Source organism: Rhinolophus hipposideros (assembly GCF_964194185.1).
Source record: "Rhinolophus hipposideros genome assembly, chromosome: 19".
Classification (NCBI taxonomy): Eukaryota; Metazoa; Chordata; class Mammalia; order Chiroptera; family Rhinolophidae; genus Rhinolophus; species Rhinolophus hipposideros.
This window is the reverse complement of record NC_138065.1, coordinates 2,039,186-2,062,163: the sequence shown is the minus strand read 5'-3', so window position 1 is coordinate 2,062,163 and position 22,978 is coordinate 2,039,186. Positions and strand designations below refer to the sequence as shown.

Sequence of the window (22,978 nt, the reverse complement as noted above, 5' to 3'; positions counted from 1 at the left end):
TTGTACCTTTCTCGCGGCGACGGCGAAGCGGGCCGGCCGGGCCGGACCAGACCAGACCCGACCGCGGGGGCGATGCGGCTGCTGCCCCTGCTGCGGACTGTCCTCTGGGCCGCGCTGCTCGGCTCCCCTCTGCGAGGGGGCTCCGGCCTCCGCCACGACTTCTACTGGAACTCCAGTAACCCCAGGTAGCCGGGCCGAACCCGGCCAGCAGCCAGCTGGGCCTGCGCGCTCCCGGGCCCGGCGCGCGCCCGACTCGCTCTGAGTGCGGCGCCGCCGGAGCCGGGCCGCGCGCCAGGGCTCCTTTGTTTGAGCCGGCGGGGGAGGGGGAGGGGCTAGGCGCGCCCCTGGTCTCCCCCCACCCGCACGTGTTGGGGGGCGGGCGGAGAACCCCAGCCCCGAGGGCGGTCGGTGGGGTCTTGGAGCCCGGAGCTGAGGGGCCATGGCCAGCGCTCCGAGCCCCGCCCCCCTCGCTTCTCTCCTGGCGATCCCCAGCCTCCCTCAGGCCTGAGCTGGGGCAGGCGGACCTGAGAGCTAGGGAGGGGGCTTTAGTCTTGTGAAAGAACGTGGATTACTTTCCTGCTTGCTGGGCCTCCCCTCTGGCGCTCACTCGTCTCCTGATCTCATTTGGCATCTCTGTTTCCCTGTCGGTCATTATCTGTCCTATTTCTCTCCAGTCTCGGCCCTGCCCTTCTAGGTGAATCACCTTTAGGCAAGTAATTTGACCTCCCTAACCTCAGTTATCTCATCTGTAAAATGGGCTAACAATATTAATACCCGGGAAATCAGACGGGCAAACTGAGGTCATGAGTTTGAAAGAGGTGTATGCTGTACAGATATAAACTATTATTTCTTTCTCTCTCCTGAGTTGCCTGCCTTTGAACCTGGGTATTTTTTACTGTTTCTATCCCCCTCCCCAATTCCCCCTGCCTTTCTCTGCTTTCTCCATCTGTTTTCCTCTCTGATTTTCTACTTGAGACAATCTGTGACTCTGTGCATTCATTCACTCACTAACATTTATTAAGTACATACTGTGTATCAGGACCTGTGCTAGAGTGCTTGGTATTAGATTGGTGAGAAGACCTAGACTCTGCCCTCTGGGAGCCCAAAGACCCCCCTGGGGAGGGCAGGCTGAGGGACAGGTCATTACAATACCAATACCGTGTGATAAGAGCTATTGTCCTCGGCTCTGAATTCCTCTCTCTGTTCCAGACCAGTGCCTCTGAATCACACAGAGGATGTGTTAAAAATTCAGGTTCCTAGCCCCCAATCCTGAGGTTTCTGGTTCATTCATTCAGTCCACAGATATTTATGGAGCGCTGTCCTTGTGCAGGACCCTTTTCCAGGCACCAAAGATGCTGTGGAACAAAACATACAAAGGCCCAGCTTGTGTTCTAGTAGGTCTGAGCTGAGCCCAGGAATCTGCATTTCTAATCAGAACTCCTGACGCTGGTGGTCCTCGGACCACCCATTGAGGGACCGTTGGAGGCCTTTCCTAAGTCATGCTGGGCTGTGTGTATGGTGGGGAGGGAGCAAGTGGTTCCTGCTATATTTGATGCTGTGAGGGGCAGCCCTTCCCACCTGCACTGGCTTCCCCCCAAGCCCTGGCAGCCCCCAAGAAGAGGGGAAGGGAGTCCTGAGCAGGCTGAAGATGGGGTGATAGGTGGACGGGGCCCCCTTGTCCTGGCAAAAAGAGGGAGGCCCCCCCTACCCACTCCCTCATTCTTTGTTTTACCATGGCCCTCTGTTCAGTATTGGATTGAAGTCTAAAGGCAGTGTCCCTCTCTGCATCTTTTTAAGGAGTACACTGTCCCCAGTCTCCGTCTCTGCGACTGTGACTGCCTTCTAGGCTCAGATCTCTACCCCTTGCCTCTGCTCTAGCTTCGTCACAGCAGCCATCCAGCTAATATTTGTCAAGCACAGGCACTGTGCCAGGCCTTGGGCACTGGGGCTGGAGATATAGGTGGCAGCTCCAACCCGAAAGGCAGGATGTGGTGAGAGGCCTTCTCACCCTGAGCCACGTGTGCAGGGCAGGGCGCTGCAGTCCCTTAACCTCTCTGAACCTGTGAATCTGTCACCTCATCCTTTTCTTACACTCTTTGTCTCGGGAGTTGTCAGTCTGGCGGACTCGGGCCTTACTGAGCTGCTCTCTCTCCAGAGGATGGGCAGAGGCTGGCAGGGACCCTTGGAAGGGTATCTCTGACCCTGGTGCCGCAGGCGTGCCGTGCCATGTCATGCCGCCCTCAGGCCATGCCTACTTTGTGTCTGCAGGCTGCTTCGAGGGGACGCCGTGGTAGAACTGGGCCTCAACGACTATCTAGACATCTTCTGCCCACACTATGAGGGCCCAGGACCCCCTGAGGGCCCCGAGACCTTTGCTTTATACATGGTGGACTGGCCAGGCTACGAGGCCTGCCAGGCACAGGGGGCAGGTGCCTTCAAGCGCTGGGAGTGCTCCCTCCCCTTCGCTCCGTTTGGCCCCGTTAAATTCTCAGAGAAGATTCAGCGCTTCACACCCTTTTCCCTTGGCTTTGAGTTCTTGCCTGGAGAGACCTACTACTACATCTGTGAGTGAGGAAGGGTACACTGGCCGCCTCTGGGAGGGAGGTGGGGAAAGGAGCGGGCACCTGTCCGTGCCACCAGTCAGGCACCTGGCCGTGCCACCAGTCGAGGGGGGCACTGGGAATGAGGGCCAGGCCTGGGAGGGGTGGGGCTGTGGACAGAGGGGTGTGGGAAGGGACCTGAGTCCGGGACTGAGAAGGGGGACATCTAGAATGAGTCTGTGGAGAGGAGGAGAAAGTAAGAGGAGCTAGGAAAGAGGATGAGGGGGATGAGGGGAGTCTCCTGGATGGGGCCCAAAAGCAAGGAAAAGCTTTCCAGGCAACTGGAGAGGAGAGAAGCTGAGAGAGTCTAAGATAGTCCGCAGAGCAGCCTGTGCTAACTTTCTCCGATTTCCCACCGCACAGCCGTGCCGACTCCCGGGGGTCCTGGCCAATGCTTGAGGCTCCAGGTGTCCGTCTGCTGCAAGGAGAGCAGTAAGTGGCTGGGCCACAGGGAGCAGCCCTGCTGACCAGTGTGGGGTCCTTGGGAAGGAGGGAAGGCACCAGAGGGTCTGGCGGCATCAGACCGGTCCGGGCCGGGCTGTAAGCTGTGGCCTCTTCTCCCCGTGGAGCCTGTGGGAGCCTCCCCTGCAGCCCCAGGTGCTGGGCCAACAGAACCGCATCGCCAGGGACAAGGCCCTTGAAAGCCTTAGGTGAACTGGTAGTCTCTAGTGGCAATTTGGGGGAGACTTGGAAGTTGGGTCTTAGAGGGGATGAGGTAGTAGATTATGGGAAGGCAGTGGCTGGTTTGGGAGACCCCAGAGAACAGGATGGGTATGAACAGCTAATGGGGGGCAGGCGGCTGCCAGAATGGGGGAACCCATCAGTGTACTCCTCCCCCCTCACAGAGTCTGAGTCAGCCCATCCTGTTGGGAGCCCTGGAGAGAGTGGCACATCTGGGTGGCAAGGAGGGGGCGCTCCCAGCCCCTTCTGTCTCTTGCTGCTGCTGCTGCTCCCGATTCTGCGTCTCCTGCGAGTTCTCTGAGCCAAGCGGACCCTTCCTGCCACCCCAGGACCCAGAGACCTCCCAAGGCTCCATGGAGGAGGAGCCCCTACCACCTGAACTGGGAATGCCAAGCCAGACAGACAAGATGGAGGAGCGATGGGGGGGACAGAAGGTCTGAGGTGGCCCTTGCAGGTGCCGGCCCCTCATCTGAGGTTGAAGAGGAACCACAGGGGAGCTGCAGACAGTCCTGGACACCTGGCGCCCAGGCAAGACAAACACAGGGTCTCCCTCAGCAGTTCTGGTGGTCTCACCCATCCCCCAGGAAGACTGGGATTTGGTGGGCTTGAATCCTTGAGCCTGCTGGGGGCCAAGGCCAAAGACCTGGGGCAGGTGGATTGCTGGACCAGGGCAAGGAAGCAACCCAGGCCTGCCATCTGTGCCCAGTGCCCTGTGGGCCCCTTCCCTGGGGCAGCACCTTTCCCTCCCAGGGGGTCACTCACTTGTCTTCTGTGAAGACAGACTGGCCATGAGGCTGAATTTCATACCAATTTGTATTTTTATAAATGTCTGGACCAAACTCTCAATAAATCACCCATCTTTTTGTTGCTCTCCCCAGACTACTGCCCTCAGACTCCTTCCCTGACACCAGGACTCCCTGCAGCCTCTGCTCTCAGCTTGGCTTGGCCTGACCTCCATGCCAGCTGTGCCCAGGCCATCCATGCCAGACCTCGGTGGGCACCCCTCTGGGCAGTGTGGGGCGGGTGCCAGCAGCAGCTGTGGAGCTTGGCACCCTCTCCCACCTCCTTAGCTGGCTTCCTGTGCTGAGAAGGGGCAGATTCTCCTGCCAGCCCACCTACTTGGGGCACTGCCCAAACTGTGGTAGCACCAAGCAGCGCCGGTAGAAAGACAGCACCTGGGTTTGAGGACGCGGGTCCCTGAGATCCGGGCGTCCATCCTCCTCCCAAGGGCAGTGTGGGCGGGGCCTGGCCCAGAACTGGGAAGGTGGGGTCAGATCAAAGCCGCCTTCCCCAGCGGCCTCTTTGTTCTCCGCTTTTATAAGGAGGAGGGGTGGGGCAGAGGCGGGAGGGGTCCCTTTGCTTTCAGCCCCACCGTCGCTCCCACCTCTGGCCGGCAAGGCTACGATCCCCCCCAAGCCCAACCTGGGTCCGCTTTCTGAATGGTGTCCAGGGTGGAGCCAGGGGAAGGGGCACCCCTTCCCCCGCAGCTGTGCTCTACCCGCCCCGGTGCCCCGCAGCCTCCATGGGCACAGTGCCGGCCCGCCTGGCAACGAGCCTACAATCGATAGGTGGATGTTGTGCTGATTAGCTCGGCGGCTGCGGCAGGGAAAGGCCGCGTGTGAACACGCTGGGGGCTGGGAGCCGCGGAGGGGGCTGGGGGTCTGCATACTGACAGACTGAAATGCTGGGGGTTGCGACCCCCTCCCTCACCCTTTGCTCACCTAGGTCATCCCCCGTCCCTCTCGGTTAATTGCATTGCTCTGGCTGAGGCCTGGGGTGGAGGACAGCGGCGCGCGCGGAGCAGACACGGGTCGACCCCTCCCCCCATTCGAGGCCCCTTTCAGAAAATGCCGTGTCTGTAGGTGCTTGTGCCTACGTATGCGTGTGTCAGGGCCCTCACCCGAAACCATCTTTAGCGAGGAGGAGGGCCGGAGTGCGGAGACCGTGGAGTCTGAGCTGAAGGATGAGCTATGGGCTCGCTCTTCTGGTCCTGCGTTCGAGTTCCGTCTCTGCTGTCAAACAGGAGGGTGTCTATATGTCGCCATGGAAACCGACTGTACTGCTACCTCCGCGCCGCCCCCCGCCAGTGAAACTATAGGCGGGGCAGTCCGGGGCGATGGGTTAGTAGCCCTGCCTTGCATTGAGGACGGGGGCCGGGGGGGATCTCGCTCTTCTCCTGGTGTCCCAGACACCCTCTCAGAGCCAACCAGGCCCGGCGCGCGGGCCCTCCGCGGATAAGAACGCATGTGCGAAGCAGACCGGGGCCCAGTCGGCTCTGCCTGCTCTGCGACGCCCGCCCGCCCGCAGTGGGACGCGCATACTTGACACGGACACGCCCTCGCCCGCCGCCCAGCGGCCCGCAGGTGTGAGCGCCGACACCTCCCCAGCGGCGCACTTGGGCGGAAGGTCTCCAACTCAGGCCGGCCGGCCGCTGGCCTTCAGCCAAGTCAGCCCTCCCTACCCTCACTTTCTGCTCAGCCTGGGCCCTGCGCGGACAGCTGATTTTCGTCGCGGGGCGCGTCCCCCTGGAAAGCAAGGGCCCAGTCCGCTCCTGGGGCGGAGATGCGCTGAAGACGCTGGGCGGTCTTACGGGACAGGGCCCTGCCTACTCTTGAGAAGTCCTCCAGGCGTGTTCCGGGGCGCGGTTCCAGGAGGCTTGGGCAGGCCTGCAAGTTTTGGGGCGTCACCCATCTCCCCTAAACTCAGCGGCGCTAGACGGCCGAGGGTGGGGCCGTACACCCAGGCCATCCATGCCTGGTGTTTGCTGGGCCTGCCCTAGTCTCCCAAACACAGGGGAAACTCCCCTGGTCTCTACCTCACTCTATCTCCGAGAGCCTGAATCTCTGCGATTCTATCCTGCTCCACACTTGCCTGGGTCGCCCCTCTTTCCCTAGAGGCTAAACCCTGAAGTTTTGGTCTTTTTGTGGCCCCTCCCTTTTTTCTTCTCTTTTGTTGATTCCTTCCTTCCTTTCCTTATTCATTCATTCAGCAAATTGCGAGCTCCCAGCACGCCCTTCTGTCAGTAGGCCACATCCACTGGGGTCGTCGGGGATCCCCAGCGGTGACGCAGTTGTAGAGGGGCACTGTGGCTTCCAACTAGCCAATAGAATCCGGGGGCCTGGGGCATGAGGTCATCAGCGGTGATGCCCATTGGTTCAGGCCTGGACCCTAGGAGGGGGTCCCCATAGCAACCGACTGTGCGTCCGAGCGTACCCTGAAGAATGGTAGGTGCCTGAGCTCCAGAGGCAGCTTGGGTGGTGCTTGGGTTGGGGGTGGGGAGGCTGGGGTGGAGCCCAGCTTCCCAGATCCTGCAGCCTTTGCCCCACCAAGCTCTTACCTTCCTTTTTCTCACTCAAAGTAATGGTCAGTGCCCCCTAACCCAGGAAAGCTAGGAGGCGAGCGCTGACCACAGCGCTGGGGTCTGGGTGCCCGGTTACTGCCACCGGAATGTTAATTCTGAGATCTTCTTGTTCATCTGCATACGGTCTGCATCTCATTTGCATTCTCTTCATTTAAGGTCAAATTGGGCAGACGTCTCCACGTCCCCAGCCCTGCCGCTGTCTGTATCCTGAATCTATCCCTTAATCTCTCTCAGTTGTCCAGTTCCTTACCCCACCCCTCTTCCTAGCCTCCAACGTCTCCTGGGGTAGGAGGGGGCGCAGCCTAGCAAAAGGAGAAAAGATAAGAAGTCCGCCTCCCCCTCTGGATATGTGGTGACAGATGGGGAGGGCTGGTCTGTACCGCCTAGAGACTAAATTGGCAAAGCAAATGGTGGGGGGAAGTGCCCTGAGCTGGACTGAGGGTCTCCAGGGCCAAATCACCCACACGCCTGGCAGGGTGCTGGAACTGGGGGCGCCTGCTTCCAGTGAGGGGCAGGCCTGCCCACCTGTCTGGTGCCAGGGCAGCTTCCTTCCTCCAATTAAACCCTAATGAGGTGTCATTAACCCTTACCTTGCCTGCCAGCCCTCAGGTGGAACTCGAATTCATGGTCTCATCTCACACTTGAGTGAAGAGGGAGAAAGGAGAGCTTTTGAGGAAGCTGAGAGGCAGTCAGATCAGGAGACCAGAAGATCGGGAGGGGGGGGGCAGAGGCAGAAGTAACCTGCACTTGATATCCTCTGTGTACTTCTGGGGTGGGGGGGTCCCACTGTCTGGATGCATTTAATTGTCTGTTACTCAATTCAACAATTACTTATGGAGCATCTCACCTGCTCCTACTAACTATCAGGCTGCGTGCTAGCTGCTGGGGATAACACTTGCATAAGACAAGATCCCTTCCTTTAAGAAACCTTTCAAATACTCGAGGAGACAAACTGGCCAACAAATAATTATGCCAAGTGCAAATGCTGTTATAGAGCCATGTACACAATGCTATGGGAACACAGGGAAATGGGCTGTCAGAGCAGGTTTAGGTTTTGAAGGACAAAGTTATAGCAGGGAGGGAGGGTGTGTGTTTGACTCAGCGTGGGTCCCCACTCAGCTGCCTTTTCAGGACTGTTGGTGTCTGCCCTCCCAGAGCTGTATGTTTTGCATTTGTGTATACTTGTGTGAGTGTGTCTGTGTGTAGTCTGGCTCCCTCTGTGTCTGGAATCCCTTCTCCTGAGCACACGTTGTGGTTTTATTACAGATCGATGTTTGCTGTGAAGCTTTTGCACAGATTAGCCCGAACCTGCCCAGCCCAGGGGAGGAGAACTGGAGAACCAATGTTGGCTCTTTGGGAAGGGGTGGGCAGGCACCATCTTCACACCTGGGGGCCCAGACCCTTGGCTGCCCAAGTGGCAGCAGGCTGGCCAAGGGAGGCAAAGAGCTGGGCCCCAGGCTATGGTAGGGTATGCCCAGGCCCAAGTCCCTCTGCCCCTGGCTCCCCAGAGGAGACATGGGGTTGCAGCCACCACTCCCCACCAAGATCTCAGGCCCCCTCCCCCAGCCTGTTCTTCTGTCTGCGGAGGAGCAGGCCCGCTCAGACCTGTCTGCTGTTCTCTCCCGCAGGGAGCCTATCCTTTCCAGGGAACTGGAGAGGGCAGGGGAATGCTGGGGCTCACTGGGAGGCCCCACGTCTCCCACCCTAGCTCTCCAGGCTCTCGGGAGTACTCCAGCCTGGATTCTCCCCACCCACTCTGGAGTGCCGTTGCTCGGGGTTTTGCCCAGACATAGCCATCTTTGCCAAGGAAGCCCTCAACGGCTAGACAGAGGGTGGGGGCTAGAGCCCTGGTAGTGAGGGCAGGCATATAGAGGGCAGGGAGATGGTGATGGTCTCTGTACTCAGAGACCTCTCCTCGAATTCCCTCTGTCTCCTTGCAGCCACTTGCTAGAAAGTTCAATGTTGGTGGCAGGAAAGAGAAGAGAGTCTGGATCAAGGGAAAAATTCAGGAGCTAAGGAGAGGCTCTGAGGTCTAAGGAGAAGGTCAAGGAGCCCTCCTTCCACACTGTCAGGGATGAGGACTTCCATTTTGAGCTGTCACTTCGCCTCTCCCTGAATCCATCTGATCTTTTCCCACACATCCCTCCTCCCCAAGCCCTAGGCCACCTCTCCCATGACAACAGCCATTAGAGAAGGTTGGAAATGGGGGAAAACAAATGGAAAAGAGAGTTTGGGGCTAGTGTGGGTGGGTGGACGTCAGGAGATAACCTCTCCATAGTAATGACGAGAAGGCCTCCATTAATCAAACACCTCATGGGTCCTAAACACCATGCTAAGTGCTTCCCAGACAGGGATCTTAATCCTCATAAGCACCACCTCCTGGAGGCAGGGTATGATTAGCCCCACTTTACAGGTGAGGAAGCATTCTCAGAGGATAGACGTGACCAGCATAGCCAGTGCGCGGTGGAACTGGAACTCAAACCCAAGCCCACCCTGGTAACTGCTAAGCCAGACTCCCTCCCTGTCAGCTTTTCTGGCAGCACACTCAGGGGAGTCACACCCCCCAGGGGAACACCCGAGATGCCTCTGCGTCAGGCTTCTCAGCTTGCCGGGCTCATTAGAGGGATCAGGGCATGACTAGGATCAGAGGTTATTACACCCCAGCCCCACCCGCCAAGCCCTGTGTCCCCATTTCCTGTGTCGGGGGGCCACACATCAGTGCATTGTGCTCCCTGTTGTCGGTTACATATGTGGTTCCACGTCAACTCACAGGCCTCAGCACCGTGTAGCCATGATGACACACACACTTGGGAATCAGGAGACCCGTGCACTGCCCTTCTGGGTGACACCCAGGCCTCCATTTAGGAGCACACGAACCCGCCTATACTGGGGCACACCACACCCACCTGCCTACACTGGGGCACACACTTAGGCCCTGGGCAAGCTGCAGAACCTGTGAATATTTCATGTCTGGAGCTGGCGGCTGCTTCTCCTGCTCGCACACATCCCATCCTCCCTCTCACAGGCTCTTGTTTATTTGTTTAATGAATTATTTATCCGTGGCCCCTCTTCCCTCCTGGCCCCCCTTCCCCCAGGCCCTCGCCTCCATGATTTATTGAACACAGCTCAGCTCTGCGGTTGCCACCCAAAGTCCCAGGAGCCATGTTGGGCCACAGAGCCTGAGTCCTCCCTCTGCCCCCGACCTGTTCAGCTCCCTGCTTCCTTGGCCCCAGGGGCGGGGGCTGAGACACTGCGTTCAGTGTGTTTCCAGGGGCCTGAGCGCCGTGCCCCTGGGAGAACATGGCAGCCAGCCGTGGACTGGCAACCCTGAGGGTCAGTGGGAAATGAAGACAGAGCCTGTGGGAGTGGAGAAAAGAGGCCTAAGGCCCGAGAGAGAGAGCGAACCAGCTGGGGAGAGAACCCCAGACTCAACAGGGGCCTCACCCTCCAGAGGGGTGTTGATTAGAGAGGGCCCAGGCCTTACACACCAAACTACATACACATCAAACTATAGTTTGTGACCCATTGGGGTAGTGAGCCAAGAAATCAATTTTATGGATCTCGACCAGCTTTTTAGTTTATTTAAGAAAAAGTTAAGCATAGAACAGGAGAAAACTATCAGAGTGTATCCTCTGTAGTAAATGTAAGTATTGGTTCATGAAAATTACTGTTTCAGTTGTGTGTGTGTGGTGTGTACTGTATTGCAAATGCAAAATATACATTCCACTGCTGTGATGGGTCACAGTCAGGAAAGATTTGAGTCACAGGTATAAACAGAGGCCTATCCCCCATGAAAGGAAGCCTGGATCCTTCCATGACCTGAATGCCACCGGAAGAGGCCGGCTTCAGATCAGGTCCCGGGCCTTACACCCGGGACTTACACATGAGTAGAGGCCTGGAGATAGGGTCAGGCATTATAGCTGGACGCACATATCCGACCATCAGGAATGACACACTAGCGCACGTACTTGTGCAGTTTGTACGTGGCACACTTAGCCACCCCAGCGGTGAGTCGAGGCTGACATCAGCCCCAGCTCCCCGACTAAGATGGGGAGAAATGTGGGGCCACCTTCTGCTGACAGACGCGGTTCCTTTGTCTCTTCACACAGGCACAACCTGCCAGTTGCCAGGAGATGCACCCCAAGGACTGGGTCTGGGTCTGCACAGAGGGGTGCTCTTTCTTTCTTTTATTATTATTATTATTAGGGAATATTGTTTCCAATCTAGTTGTGAAGGGTGCAGCTCATTGGCCCATGTAGGACTCAAACCGGCGACCTTGGTCTTATGAGCACCATGCTCTAACCACTGAGCCACCGGTCACCCACCTGGGCTCAGCTCCGAGCTCAAGCTGTGTGTTTTTCCAGGATGTCAAGCCATTGTTTTTCAATCTAGTTGAGGGGGCGAAGCTCAGCTCCAAGTCAAGTCATTTTCAATCTAGTTGTGGAGGGCACAGCTCACTTGTCCATGTGGGACTTTTACCGGTGACCTTGGTGTTATGAACACTATGCTCTAACCACTAAGCAAACTGGTCGCCCACCTGGTCTCAGCTCCAAGCTCAAGCCATTGTTTTCAATCTAGTTGTGAAGGGCGCAGCTCACTGGCCCATGTGGGAATCGAACCGGCAACCCTGTCGTTCAGCGCTCGTGCTCTAACCAACTGAGCTAACCAGCTGCCCCAGGGCACTTATTCTAATTCACACAAAAGCCCGAATCAGCCAGCAGCTCATTCAGCTAGAAGCCCCAATAGACAAAGCACCAGATCCATGATTTATGGAGATAAGTTCTGAGATATTCGCCATAGGGCCCAGCCTGGGCCCTATGGCGAATATCTCAGAACTTAAAGACTAGAGGCTTACACCCCATAGAGAGAGCTGCTTAAATCCTATAGAGTGGGCTCCAGATGCTAGAGAGAAGGGCTCAGTTATGATGTGAAGGAGGTGTGTGAGGGTGCTAGCTCTGAAGGGGAGGATCTGGGCCCTATGGAAATGCCCCTCCTCCCCCCATGAGTGGTATCCAGACTCTACAAACATGGATCTAAGGCTTCTAGAATGGCAAGCTCCACTCCCTGGGAACATGGGCAGCCTCTCTGCCAACTGTGGGCCCCACAGATAGAGCTTCCCTTTGCAGAGCAGGGAATGTGGGTAGCAGGGAGGGAGCTTGGATTTGTGGCACCTGGAGTAGGCAGGTTAGTTTCATTTGGGTGAAACAAATCTCCCTGGAGATGAGGAGTCTCAGGGGAGGGAGAGTTGTTTGTAAAGTGCCCTCTTCCCACCCCAAAGGGCCTAATTTATTTTCTGGCTTCTGAGTAGGGACAGATTTCCCGGTGGAGAGGAGCTGAGGGAGGACAGAGCTTGCTCTCTCCTGGCAGCAGCTAGGCACCTGTTCTGCATGGCACTGCCCCTCCCCCAAACCCAACACAGGGGTGGACTTGTGGTCAGGAGGTCTGTCCTGCCGGATAAGCAGATGACAGGTGGCTGTATGTCCTCTCTGCTGCAGTACAGAAAGAAAAGACAACATGCCCGTGTCTCTGGGCACAGGTGGTTGGCCTGAGTTCTGAGAACATAGGCTGAGACCTGCTCCTCCTGTCCAGTGGGCTGAGCCTCTCAAAAGAGAAGAGGGGTGGACACCCCCTAGGTCTGGATTCTAGACTATTTCCCTCAACTTCTACTTCCTAGGAAAAGAGAGGAGAGCAGAGCTGTGTGTGTGCCAGAGGGTGCGTGTGTCTGGGTGTGTGCTCCTCTGTGCCTGTATTTGCACAGATGGCTAGTTATCGGATAGTACCTTTTCCTGTGTGTGTGTGCACGCGCGCACGAGTCTACCTGTGTGTCTGTATGTCCATGTCAAGTGCCTGTGCTATGATCTGCCTTCTCAGCCTCTGGGTGTCAGTGCTTTTCCTCCTGAATCTGTGTGTGTTATGTCTGTGCCTGGGGGTCCCTGTGAGGATGTTGAGTGTGGAGAGAGCAGCATAGGAGGGAGAGTGCTTGGGGACACCAAGGGCCACACTGGGAAGGGGCCTCCTGGATTGTGAGTGAGGATCCTTTGTAGGTGTCCCAGAAAAGCCTGGTTTGCTCTCGCTGACTCTCTCCCTGGTTCCTCCTCCACTTTGGGCTCTGGACTGCCACAGGCCCTTCCAGCACCCAGTATTGACATTCTTGGGGTCTGATCTCTTCTACCCCACCTCCAAGAAAAACAAGCCTCAAGCTCAGCTGGGGGCTTCAGGTCAACAGCTGTCTGGTCCTTGGTACCAGCTGAGGGCTTCTCCCCCACCCTCTAGAACCTACCTAACTCTTCATTCACCTGGGAAGAAGCGCATGGAAGGAGCAGAGGGCCAGACCCTTGGTTCAGAAGGAAGGAGGTCTAGCTCTACTGATTAAGAGGTCCTGGACACCCCCAGCTTCTTTTCAAGTCTCCTTCACCCCCTCCCAGAGATAAATGTGCTCAAGGAGACCCAGATCCCTGTCTTGACCCCCCCTAATCCTTCCCCTGGGAACTCCAGACCGGGGAGCTGAAAACCCAGGACCAGCGGCAGCAAATTAAACCTAGGAGGGAGAGGTAAGCAGCGCGGGCTGTTCGGGAGAGGGTAGCACTGCCCCTACCTCCCACGCGCCGCGCGCTCCGGGCCCCAGCGGGGCGGGGCCTGGCGGGAGCGCGCCAGGGGAGGGGCTTCGGAGGCGCGCCCGGCAGGGCGGAGGGAAGGGCTGGGGGCGTGGCCTAAGGCTCGGGGGCCGGCGGCGGCGGCAGCAGGGAGCTGGGAAGCGAGAAGCCGGGAGCGCGGGGCTCAGTCGGGGGGCGGCGGCGGCGGCGGCTCCGGGGATGGCGGCGGCTCCGCTGCTCCTGCTGCTGCTGCTCGTGCCGGTGCCGCTGCTGCCGCTGCTGGCCCAGGGGCCCGGGGGGGCGCTGGGAAACCGGCATGCGGTGTACTGGAACAGCTCCAACCAGCAGTGAGTCGGGGGCCGGGGAGCCGTACGTCCCGCTTCAGCGAGGGGGTACCTGGGGGGCCCGGGAAGTCCTGGGGGAACCTGGGGTGGGCGTCCTGGGAGAGCACAGCTGGGGGCTGGGAAGCTACGGAGAGGGGGACACACTCAATGGGCGTCTGTGAAACTCAGGAGGGGGTCTGAAAGAGGCTATCGAGGTATGTAGTAAGGAGGGCTTGGGCCGTGCGGAGGAGGCTGCTCAGGGACCCCGCACCCCACCTTGGCTTCTCTCCACACCTGCCGCTGGAATAGCGTACCCCCATCACACAGTGCCCCCATCTTCACCCCCTTCTGCCGGGCTGAGGTTTGGGAGTACCAGTGTGGTAGGGATAGGCCGCCGGCACTTGGGGGGCCCAGGGATGACCTGTTTTCAGTGGTGAGGATTTCAAGGGGTTCTGTCTCCGACTCCTGCTTTAAAAGTGGGGTCCAGAGCTGAGACGGAGTTCGACTGAGCAGCTCCTCAAACGAAGGCAAATGGTGCCTTGGTTGTGTGGATAAGCCTGGCTGGGGTGAGCTGGGACTGGGTCACCGAGTTGGGGGGCTCTGGGGGTGTTGCTTGGTGAGGATGGGGACGTAGTGTACCGGTGAAAAGGAAGGAAGCAGGGAGATGTCGGCGTGTCACACGCGCGCGCACACACACACACGCACACACTCGCCCGGCTGAGAACGGCGTGTGGCTCCACTGTAAGCGGGCGTGCGCGGCTGTCAGTGTGCGTGTGTGTCTGAGTGTGTGATTTGTGTGTCTGCGTCGGCGATCGTCTGGGGGTGGGAGCGGGCGACCGGCCGGGGAGGGGGCTGCGGTCGCTATCCGCGTGGCGGGCCGCGTCTGGGCTCGGGTGGCTGTCGGCGCCGCCGCGGTCTGGGCGGGTGTCAGGGCGGCCGTGTGGTTTCCCGGGTGTGTGGCGAGGCGGCTGGGTGCCGGCTGCGGGGCCAGATCCTCATTCTGCTCAGTCCTCCCTGCCCTTGTCTTCTCCTCCCCGCCGACCGCCGTGTGTGTCTGTGTGTTGGGGGTGATCCCTGGGGACGCGGGGGTCACTGTCACACCTGCCCAGGCGGCGGCGCCGGCACTGCCTCGGGCTCCCCACCCCGGGGGGGAGACTCGGGAGCAATGGCGCGGCCCCAGGGGAGGGGACCCGGAGGGCCTGGTGGCTGCGACCTCCAACCTCCCAGGGGAGGGGCTGCCGCTCGCCGCTCCGCTCTTTGTTGTTTGGGGCTCCGCGCCTCCCCCTCTCCCTCCTCGCGCCCGGAGTGTCAGACTGGGGGTGGGGATGAGCCAACGACGCCCCCCTCTCGCTTTCCTTGGAAACCTAGGAGTGAGGATGCGGCCCCTCCCCCCCGGAGCGGGACTCGGAGAACTCCGGGGGCGCTGGGGGCCGACTCCCCAGGTCTATCTAGCTGGTCCCCCTCCCCCAGACTCACACGTCCGCCCCCCGCCCCGCTAGAGTCTGACGGGCGGTGGAGAGCGCGCAGGCGAGGGGCCTGGGTTCCCCACCATCCTCGGGGCGCCCCCGCGTTCCTAACGGAAGCCAGAGCCAGGGGTATGCGGGAATGGCGGGGGGGGGTGTTGTTGATCAGGTTCGCCTCCCCCACATACACCTGGGCGCAGGTGAAAGCCCAAGGGAGGGGATGAGGGAGCCCCAGTTCCCGGAGCCTCCCTCTGTCTTCCCGGCTCCCCGCAGGTCTGGACCCGCAGAGGTGGAAGAGGGTGCGCAACCGGCCGGGAGGCCGCCGCCGCCCCCGCCTCGCTTCCTCTGCCTTTGTTGCCGCTGCGCCGGGCTCCCCGGCTCTCTCACTGCGGCAGCCGCGGCCCCATAAATCGTGAGAGCGACGTGCTCCGGAGCCGGGAGTGGAGAGGGCCAGGGAGCTGGGGGCGGGGCCGGGCCGAGCCACAGGCTCCCGCGCCCCCTCCCCCCGTCACGTGAGCTGGCCTCCTGGCTCCCACCCCCCTGTCACGTGCGGAGGGTCTCTGCCCCTTGGGGTCACGTAGAGAGGGTCCTGCGACCCCTCCTCCTGGGGTCACGTGGGAGGGTACTGGTGGGACACGTGCGGCGGCCTCCTTTGACAGACCTGGGGGCCTTGCCCTGCACGAGGCCGCCATCTCGCCCCCTGCCCCCCACTCCGTTTGGTCCCCTAGACTAGGCGAGACCTGTTCCCAACCTGGCTCAGAAACTCGGGAGGGGGGACTACACTGGAGGGAAGCCTGAGAGTGTGAGGCCAAGGGGTCCCCTGAGCCCGGAACTGAAGAGGGGGCTGCCTTTGGCCGAATCTGTGCGCTCCGGCCTGGGCTTCATTTCTTTGCGGAACTGAGCAGAGGTGTTGGTGTCCGCCCGCACTCAGGAAGCCTCAGGAACACCTTCCTCTGGCTGTCTCCCTACCTGCCTCTAGCTCTGAAATGTTTCGGTTCTGATCTTTCATTCATACGTTCAACCAATATTTATTAAGGCTGCACAACGTCCACGCTGGCCTCCGCGTTCTCCCTGCCCGAGTGCGCCTTGCGCCCCTGCGTTCTCCGCGTCGCGCCGTCCCTGCCCCGCTGTCTGCGGGCCTCTGTGGACCGGCCGCTCCGTCTCTCCTTGCCCCCAGGACTCCCGGTTCTCGCTCTCGTCCCTCTTCCTCTCGGGTTCCGGATGCCGTTCTTTCTCTGTGCCTCGCTCCCTTTCCCGGATTTCTCGGCTCATCTCTCCCCTCGGTGTGCGTCTCGCGCCCCCTCGGTTTCTGTGAGGCTCGCTTTCGGCCGGGCTCTCGCGCTTCTCCGCCGCTGCAGATCAATAAACCTTCGCCGCCGCCGCCGCTGTCGCAGGGAGGAGGGGCGGGGATGCGGGGCGCGCTGATTCTCTCCCACCCGACGCCGGCCGGAGAAGCCCGGGGTCCGGGGGTCCCGGGATGGCCAGACTCGGCGGGGCTGGGTGCGGAGACCGAGGGCGCCCGAGGGGTGCTGAGGTGTCAGCGTGCACGCGCCGCTCCGCGAGCGTTCCCGCCACCCGCCCACTCTCAGCCCGGTGCGCGGACCCCACGCCGCGCACACGTGGTCAGGCCTCGTCTGCTGGAGCGAGCGGCGCGCAGCCTCGGGGGCGCGCGCTAGGGGGAGGAGAACCGGGTCCGGGGCCTTTACATCCCTCCTCCACTTCCTCAGCTCTGCATCCTGGCTCTAGGGGTGGGGGTGGGGATTTAACAAGTTCAGGGCCCCTTGGGATGCTTTCCCTATTCCCTGGCCGTTTAGGCACCCCGTTCGCTTGCTCTTAATGGCCGGGGGGGGGGGGGAGGTTTGCTTCTTCCCGGCCGCCCCGCCGCCCACCCGCCAGGCTCTAGCAGACAGAGCACGGAAGGAGTGGAAGGGAGAGGTGGGCATGTGCACCGCGGTGAGAGCTGGGAGACGGTATAACCGGGGGGCGGCCCCTCCGTGTGTCCACACTCGCCTTTCTTCGGGAGAGGTGGGAGGCGAGTAGGGGCCGGAGTCAGGAAGAATAGAGACCTCTCTGGAGGGACAGGCACAACCCACCCCCAGATCCCTCCCGGGGGTGCCGCTCAGGAGGCGGGGCGAGCAGCTAGCTTCGCCAGGCTTGGGGCACCTCCCTCTTCACTGCCTGGACAGGAAGGATGACAGATTCAATGAAAGCGCCCAAGCCAAGCAGACACCTCAGGAGTGTGGCCGGGGATTCCTGGCCCGCTGCCCTTCTGCCCCCAGTCCACAAGATTCCAACTGGGCACAGCCCTTCCACAAGCACATCTTTTTCTCCCACGTGCCCAGCTTTGGGGGCATTTCGGGGGCTGTTCCTGCCACCCAGCCCAGGGATAGGTAAGAGGTGGCTTCTCTTCACTTGTGGTTACCCAGCAACCTTTCTATAAGGCTAGTCGCCACCCTGCTGGGGAAAGTGAGGTACCTATAGGAATAGCTCTGGCTTTTGCTTACTCCCTGCTGGCATGCGGTGTGTTGTAGGGGGACTGGGCAGCCCTCAGGGAGGGGCCACTTCAGAGCAGGGCAGGAAACCTGGGTGAGGCTTAAGGACGGAGGGCTGTGCAGCTGCTCCAGACCTGGCCCCCTCCCACTGGGGGCCTCCTCCTCAAAGCCCGAGCAGGTTGGCTTCGGGGTTGGGGATAGAGAGTCAGACCTCTCGAGTGGCGGCAGCTGGGAGCCAGGCCTGGTCTAACTAGTTTTCCTGCTCCCAGTGCCTCAGGCCGAGACTCCTGCCCACCTGAGTGCCAGGGCCAGGGAGGGGCCTGAGTGACCCATCACTCCCGTGGGAACCAAGTGGGGCTGGTGACATTCCTGATGAGTCAGTGAGGCTGTGCCCATTCTTACCGGGGTGCCCAAGCACCAGCACTCACCTGTCTGCCTAACTGCCAGGCTTGGATGGGAGGCCATGGGGAGTGGGCAGCAAAGGAAGGCCAAGGAAGTAGGGGTAAGGTGGGAGGGACCCTCCAGGCTGCACCCCATGCACAGGCCTCCAAGCTCCTTTCCCTAATAGATCTAATTACTGTTTGTGAAACGGGGAGGTGCTCGGTGACAGGGGGAGCCAGCTCTCACCCTCAGGGCATTCTCAGGGACCAGGGACCCCGGTGGTTTGACACTGTCAAGGTCCCACACTTTCCTGTGTCCACCACACTCCCTCTCACTGCCAAGATGTGTGCATTTCCACCCTAAGGAAATGAAGGGGAGCGCCTGCCTTCTTGTCTGAGTTTCTTTCTCCATTCAGACGTTTCTCCCCTACCCACATCACCCAGTACCACCGTTAAGACCAGGGCTTACCGTAGGTGATGAGTAGGAAGGCAGGTGGAAATTGCCAGGGACCCAGCATCTGCTTCTGTGTCCCATAGGAGGCTGGAGGAAGTAAGAGGCACAGACATCTTGCCTGGGCACCATGCCCACTGCTCTGCCTAGCATCGTTAAGGGGCAGTGGTGCCCAGGCTGAGGAGGGAGATGGCTGGTTGGCGTGATACCACCTGGAGCCTTGATCTTGAGTCCCTTAGCTCCCTGATCTGTTGCGTCACATTATTGGGGACCTAATTGCCCATGGCCTCAGGGTGGAGGTCAGTGGGACTCAAAGTACAGAGACCAGTGATACTGTAGAGAGGACATGTGCCTGTGTGTGTGTGTGTGTGTGTGTGTGTGTGTGTGTAAGGGCAGAGAGAGAGTTTAAGATTGCAGGACACGGTGGTCAACCAGCACTGGCATGCAAGTCCAGCATACGAGCTTTTCTGTGTGTCTGCTGCCTGTGAGTGGGCGGTGGACATATTTGTGTGTGTGCCATAGAACTATGCATGTAAATGCATGAAGCCTCCATACATACGAGTCTGAGGGCAGGTCCTGTGGAACTGGCCTTGGGGGAGGACGGGCAGCCGCAGGAAAGCATGCAGGGAGAGGCGATGGAGGGTGCGCACCTATCAGAAGGGAAACCTCCCACCTTCACCTTTCCCATCACCGCCTCAATCCCTCCGCCCCACTGGGGAATTACAGGGCATGGATGGAGGAAATCCGGGCCTGGGTCTGGGAGTCGCAGGGGCCTGCGCCGTTTCTGTGGTAACTAAAGCATGCGTTCCCTCCTTCCCTCCATCTTTCTCCCCGCCTCCTTTCCTTGGAGGCCGGCCGGGCTTCCCTGCGCCTTTGCTGTCCTCTGGTGGCCGCCAGTGGGAGAGAACAAGGAGCCGGCAAGAAAGGCCAGTGAGAGGTCTGGCGGCACTAGGGCCCTGGGGACGGACAGACAGGGACAGAGAAGAGAGGACGCCCAGAAAAACAGCCGGGAGGCTCGGGGACTCTGGGGAAGGTGTGCGGCGCGAGAGGTGGAGAGCGGGCTGGCGTGGGGTTTCTCTCTGACCCGCTGCCGGTCCCCCGCAGCCTGCGGCGAGAGGGCTACACGGTGCAGGTGAACGTGAACGACTACCTGGACATTTACTGCCCGCACTACAACAGCTCGGGGCCGGGCGGCGGGGCGGAGCAGTACGTGCTGTACATGGTGAGCCGCGCCGGCTACCGCGCCTGCAACGCCAGCCAGGGCTTCAAGCGCTGGGAGTGCAACCGGCCGCACGCGCCGCACAGCCCCATCAAGTTCTCGGAGAAGTTCCAGCGCTACAGCGCCTTCTCGCTGGGCTACGAGTTCCACGCGGGTCACGAGTACTACTACATCTGTGAGTGACAGCCGGGGGGGGGGGTCTGGCTGGGGGGGGGCCTGGGCCGGCGCGCTGTCACCTTGCGGCTACGCCACGAGGCGTGGGGACTGGGGACCTCGGGTTTCGGCTCAGACAGGATCGTGAGGCTAAGAGAAGGGTTTGGTGACAGTGCGAAGTCTGCACCGGGGTCACCGTTTCTGTAAGGCACATTCCGGGAGCGGCATCTCAGGGGTCGGGGTTTCCTGAGGGGCGGATCGAAGGGGCTTCTCGCGCTGACCGACGGAGCCCCGTGAGCACTGTCCAAAGGGTCGGGGACGTCCTGAAGGAGACTGCCCGGGAGGAGCAGTGGGGCGGGGGGTGTGAGGAGAGTTTCTGAGTGAGGGCGCGGGGTGCAAACCCAGAGAAAGCCACTCAGGCCCCGCCTCTCCCCCCAGCCACGCCCACCCACAACCTGCACTGGAAGTGTCTGCGGATGAAGGTTTTCGTCTGCTGCGCCTCCAGTGAGTATAACCGGCTCCCAGTCGCGACCCCACCTTCGGCTCCCCTGCTTCGGGGCTCCCTTGCTTCCTGGGGGTGGGGGCGGAGGGCACAGGCGAGGGGGACTCACTCCTCAGCTGTAGCAGGGGGAGGGGATCCTGGCCCTGACTCTCCCCTCCTCTCTCCCCACCCGCACCCCACCCCGCAGCATCGCACTCCGGGGAGAAGCCGGTCCCCACTCTCCCCCAGTTCACCATGGGCCCCAATGTGAAGATCAACGTGCTGGGTGAGTGCGCAGCGCCCTCTGGTGGCCACTGCTGGAACCGCAGTCCCCTCCCCGGTGCCTGCTCACATCGCATGCCTTCCCCCTGAGGACACCCATCCCTCTTACCCCGTGGGTGGTCACGTCCCCGGCTCCCCTGCTGCTGCTGCTGCTGCGTGCCCCCGCCGTGGCAAGCAGCCCAGCCCTCACCAGTCTTCTCTTCCTCTCTCCACAGAAGACTTTGAGGGAGAGAATCCCCAGGTGCCCAAGCTAGAGAAGAGCATCAGCGGGACCAGCCCCAAGAGGGAACACCTGCCCCTGGCGGTGGGCATTACCTTCTTCCTCATGACGCTCTTGGCCTCCTAGTTCTGCCCCTCCCCTGACGGGGAAGAGATAGGGCGGGGCGGGGCCGGAATAGGGAGCCTTTGCCCTTTCCAAGCGGAGCCTAGACTGGCGCCTAGACCCCTGCTGCGATGGCTGGAAGTGAGGTCTGCAGCATACATCTGTGCCCACCCCTTCTGCCCCCTCCACCCACGTAGGGCACTGTAATGGGCCAGGCACAGGGACAGCCACGGGTGCCAGTGGCCTTGTGGCTCTGGTAATGTTTGGTACCAAACTGGGGGGCCACGAAGGGCAGTGCTCAGGACTCCCTGCCCCCTGGTACCTTTCTCTGACCCCTGGCGCCCTCCCCCCTGTCCCCCCAGAAAGACAAATATGCCCCAGAGAGGGCAAATCAGAGCGTGGGAGACACCTCCATCCCTCTCTTGCAGGGGCAGAACACGGGGAGGGGACTAGATGGGTGAGGGGGTGGCATCGCCCGCTGCCCCCTTCCCCTGTTTACAGCAATAAGCACGTCCTCCTCCCCCAACTCCCACGCCCAGGATTGTGGTTTGGATTAAATCCAAGTTTACAAGGAGACAGCCCTGGGGGGGTGGGAGGTAGACAGGGGTGACAAGGGGTGGGCATTGGGGTGCCAGGCAGGCATGTACAGACTCTATATCTATATATAATGTACAGACGGACAGAGTCCCTCCCCCTCCTTAACCCCGACCTCCCCTGACGTCCCCGTCCAGCTTCAGACCCCTTCCCCACCAGGCTAGCCCCCCCCCCAGGGGACCCCCTGGCCCCTCTTTTGTCTTCTGTGAAGACAAGACTATGCAACGCACAGACACTTTTGGAGACCGTGAGACAACAATGCCCCTCCCCTCCAGCCCCAGCCAGCCGGGACCCGCCCCCAGGACCGTGCCCTGCCCACCCTGTGGTCCCACCCATCCTCCTGGGCCTTTTTCAAGTGCTTTGGCTGTGACTTTCATACTCTGCTCTTAGACTAAAAAAATAAACTGGAGATAAAAATAACGGAGTGTGTGTGATTTCCAGGGGCGTGAGCCTTCCATACACAGATTAGACCGCCCCCTGCACCCCGCCAGGTCACAGGGTCTGCGTGGGGGAGGAGATTCTAGGGCCCGAGGGACAACTGAATACCTTGTTCTAAGGCGGCAGCTCTGTGTGGAGGGAGCAACAGAGCCTTCCCAGCAGAGGCTGATGGCTTTTGGTGGCTCTGGGCAACTCATGCAACCTCTCTGAGCGACGAGTATCTCATCAGAAACTCTGGGCTATGATACATTTCTCTCAGAAGGACGAAATGACAGAGTATACGGCTCAATTACACCTTTCTCCTTTTCTTCCCAATCCAGGTTGTAAACCTAGATAGGAAAAAAATTATCTTATTTTTACTTGCCTGTAACTAAGATTTAACATTCTCTTACGTACTTGGGCAGCGAGCCACAACAGTTAACTGCGCCTGTGACTTCAAAACCCACAGAAATCGCAGATGTTTTCAGACTGCATTATAGTTTTCTGAAGCTATCTCTACGGAGCGTTTAGTCCCAACACTATTTGGAGATGAGCGTGGTTGTTAGACCTGCCTTGTTTTGAATGTGTTAATAAAGAAGCATATATATTACTATGCCAAAAAAAGTGACTGTTTCAATAACTGTGTTTCAATATAATTGGTTTCCTTTGTAACGTTATCCGTTTAAGACCTCCCCACCAAAGGGCTGAGAGTTTGCTGGAGCTGGGGGTGCAAATACTGCAGCCCCCTTTTCCCCCCACCCCCCGCATAGGTCTGGAGAGTGAGGGGACGAGGGGGAGGGGAAGAAGTCCAAGGCTCTTGTCAGGAGCCAGGCTGGGTGAGGTCAGGTGGGTACAGGTGGGCACGGAGTGGGGTTGCCAACAGGCGCCCAAATCTATGCAGCCTTCGCTTGCCTAGCTGGCCCCGGGAGGGGGTGCCTTTTCTCACTGCCAAGCTCGGCACCCTTGGTACTGCATCTCAACCAGCTTCCCTAACTGGCACTGTGTGGGCAGACTGGGTCCTGGGTGAGTGCCCCTCCTGTGTGTCTCTGTGGCTATTGCCAGCAGCACTGTGGGAGTCCCTGGGCAGCAGGGGCTGTGTACTCTGCTCTGCGTTCATAAGACATGAAAAATGGAATTTCAGCCAGGCGCTGGAGGGTGAGTAGGCT

At 59.9% G+C, this 22,978-nt stretch overlaps 1 protein-coding gene across 6 annotated transcripts; it reads left to right on the top strand.

Moving 5' to 3' along the window:
- LOC308487018 (ephrin-A3) lies at positions 1-22,494 on the top strand. Of its 6 annotated transcripts, none has more exons than XM_081024643.1 (5): positions 13-185; positions 19,449-19,738; positions 20,155-20,220; positions 20,406-20,483; positions 20,695-22,494. In XM_081024643.1, the coding sequence occupies exons 1-5, from the start codon at positions 73-75 to the stop codon at positions 20,823-20,825; spliced, it is 678 nt and encodes a 225-aa protein (XP_080880769.1). In that variant the 5' UTR covers positions 13-72; the 3' UTR covers positions 20,826-22,494. The 6 variants fall into 6 exon arrangements, with proteins under 6 accessions (XP_080880766.1, XP_080880769.1, XP_080880764.1 ...); XM_081024638.1 differs by lacking the exon at positions 13-185 and adding an exon at positions 13,374-13,582; XM_081024641.1 differs by lacking the exon at positions 13-185 and adding an exon at positions 14,252-14,299.
- Positions 22,495-22,978: the final 484 nt, after the last annotated feature.

Excerpts from the sequence above, each read along its gene's own strand:
- LOC308487018 (XM_081024638.1), top strand. The coding sequence starts at position 13,455 with ATGGCGGCGGCTCCGCTGCTCCTGCTGCTGCTGCTCGTGCCGGTGCCG. Across the intron at positions 19,739-20,154 it reads TCACGAGTACTACTACATCT|CCACGCCCACCCACAACCTG; the intron begins GTGAGTGACAGC and ends CTCTCCCCCCAG. Across the intron at positions 20,484-20,694 it reads TGTGAAGATCAACGTGCTGG|AAGACTTTGAGGGAGAGAAT; the intron begins GTGAGTGCGCAG and ends CTCTCTCCACAG.